Here is a 1,833-nt window from a genome sequence, read left to right on the forward strand (position 1 = left end):
CCCCCCCCCCAGGCCGCGCCGCCCCCGCCGCCCCCGCCGCCTTGCCCCCCACGGCCGCCCCACCACCACGGGCAAGGCGCGACGCCCGCCCTGTCACGCCTCGCCACAGGAGGGCGACACCGAGGAGTTTGCCATGGCCGCCTTCAACTTCGACGGCGGCGACGGAGGGGGGGAGGAGGCGGGTGCGGGTGCGGGTTCGAAGCACGCGCTCAGCTCGGGCGGCGCGGACGAGGAGCACCCTCCGAAGAGGCGACCGCGACGCGCTTAGCGCCGTGCATTGAGCAGAGGGCAGGTTCCAGTACGGCCGAGGGGAGGTTGCGCCGTGCGTGAAAGAAAGGAGTGGAGGGGGGGGGGGGGGGTCTCGTGACTCGTCGGAAGGTCCTCCGATGTTGTACAAGATATAGTGATGACTAAAGGCGGGACCCTCAGTTGACCAGGGGTTTGTGCGCTAGGCCCAGTCCTGCTCGGTTCGCGTCGTTGACGGTTCCGTGCGTGGGGCTCCTGCCCGGGTGTCCGGGCGTGGAGATGCGAGGGTCGCCCCCCCTTGCCCCACCACTTTGTGTGTGTGGAGAAATCTACCTTACCTTACTTACCTTCCGTGCTCGCGGCTCTCCACACTCCAGCCCCAGTAGACAAGTTACATTTGCCACAAAACGCGCCGGTGCGCCGAGAGCGCCGTCGGCTGACGGCTCCCGGGAGACACTGCGCGCCCTTCCCAAGGTCTTCTCTCGAGAGCCAACCCCCCCCCCCCCCCCCTGGGGTAACCCCGACCGGGAACCAGGAATTTTCGGACCGGCGCCGAGCACATGGCCTGCACACACATCCCCCTCCGGCCCAACTTCCGGCCCCGCCCCGGAAGGAATCCGGCGGGGACCGGCAGCCTCCCCCGCCGCCGCCGACTCAAAAGAGATAGGGGTCGCGGCTCGGTTCTCGCACAGAGAACATGTGCTCCACGGGTGCTCTCGCTAAGAGTGCCGCCTCTCACGCCGCGCCGGGCAGCGGGGAGGGGAGGGGGAGCCCGAGCCGCTCGGCGGTCTGCCGCGCCTCCTCCAGCGAGATCCACTCCACCGGCTTCCCGTCACGGAACCGCGCCGCCCGCCGCCCGTCCGCCTCCCACCGGACAGCCTCGCCGACGGGTGCGCTCTGCTTGAAGAAGCTCGACAGCACGTTGCCGTCGGCGAACCGGTAGACGCCGCGCCCCTCCCTCTTGCCCGCCTTGAACTCGCCGTCGTAGACGTCGCCGTCGGCGAACCGGAAGACGCCGCGCCCCTCCGCCTCACCCGCCTTCCACTCGCCCTCGTAGACGTTGCCGTTGGCGTACCGCATGACGCCGCGCCCCTCACGCTCTCCCGCCGCGTTGTACTCGCCCTCGTACTCCCCCTCCTGCGCCTCGCCCGAGGCAACCATCGCGTTGTTCACCTTGGTTGCGTAGTCACGGTACAGCTGGACGACCACCGGCTTGTCGCCCTTGCCCGTGAAGGAGGCCGCCTCGATCGCGGCGATCACGCGCTTGTTACGCGGCCCCATCCCCTCGTCGGCGCGGTCCTCCATCTCCGCCACACGGGGCCCCGCGCCGTCGATCTCGACGACCTTGGGCGGCAGCCGCTCTTCCACAAGCTCGCCCAGCCCTGGGAAGTAGGCGAGGCGCGCGAGCGCCTCGGTGCTCACGGCGCTCTCAAACGTCGTCCACCTGCCAGCGGAGAGGGGGGGGGTGGGGGGGGTCTGGGGCGGTGGGGTGCCTGGTTTGGCGGGCGTGTCTTTGTTTGGGTCGGTGGCTGGGTGGGCCCCCTGGGGCTAGCGTTGATCTTTTGGCTGGCCCCTGCGTTGGAGGGC

General features: G+C 70.0%; 2 protein-coding genes across 2 annotated transcripts in view; one reads left to right on the top strand and one right to left on the bottom strand.

Annotated features, from left to right (window-relative positions):
• EMIHUDRAFT_238542 (hypothetical protein) overlaps nucleotides 1-268 on the top strand; it is a gene marked incomplete at both ends in the record, with an annotated part of 4,862 nt that extends 4,594 nt beyond the window's left edge. The window contains one exon of the mRNA XM_005776779.1: nucleotides 110-268. Coding sequence (XP_005776836.1) covers nucleotides 110-268 — 159 coding nt within the window. The remainder of the gene's footprint in view (nucleotides 1-109) is intronic.
• Nucleotides 269-1,167: 899 nt separating this feature from the next.
• Nucleotides 1,168-1,833, bottom strand: part of EMIHUDRAFT_41077 (hypothetical protein) — a gene marked incomplete at both ends in the record, with an annotated part of 15,958 nt that continues 15,292 nt past the window's right edge. Inside the window, one exon of the mRNA XM_005776780.1 lies at nucleotides 1,168-1,380. Within this exon, the coding sequence (XP_005776837.1) occupies nucleotides 1,168-1,380 (213 nt within the window). The remainder of the gene's footprint in view (nucleotides 1,381-1,833) is intronic.

This window comes from Emiliania huxleyi (genome assembly GCF_000372725.1).
Source record: "Emiliania huxleyi CCMP1516 unplaced genomic scaffold EMIHUscaffold_272, whole genome shotgun sequence".
NCBI classification, from domain to species: domain Eukaryota; phylum Haptophyta; order Isochrysidales; family Noelaerhabdaceae; genus Emiliania; species Emiliania huxleyi.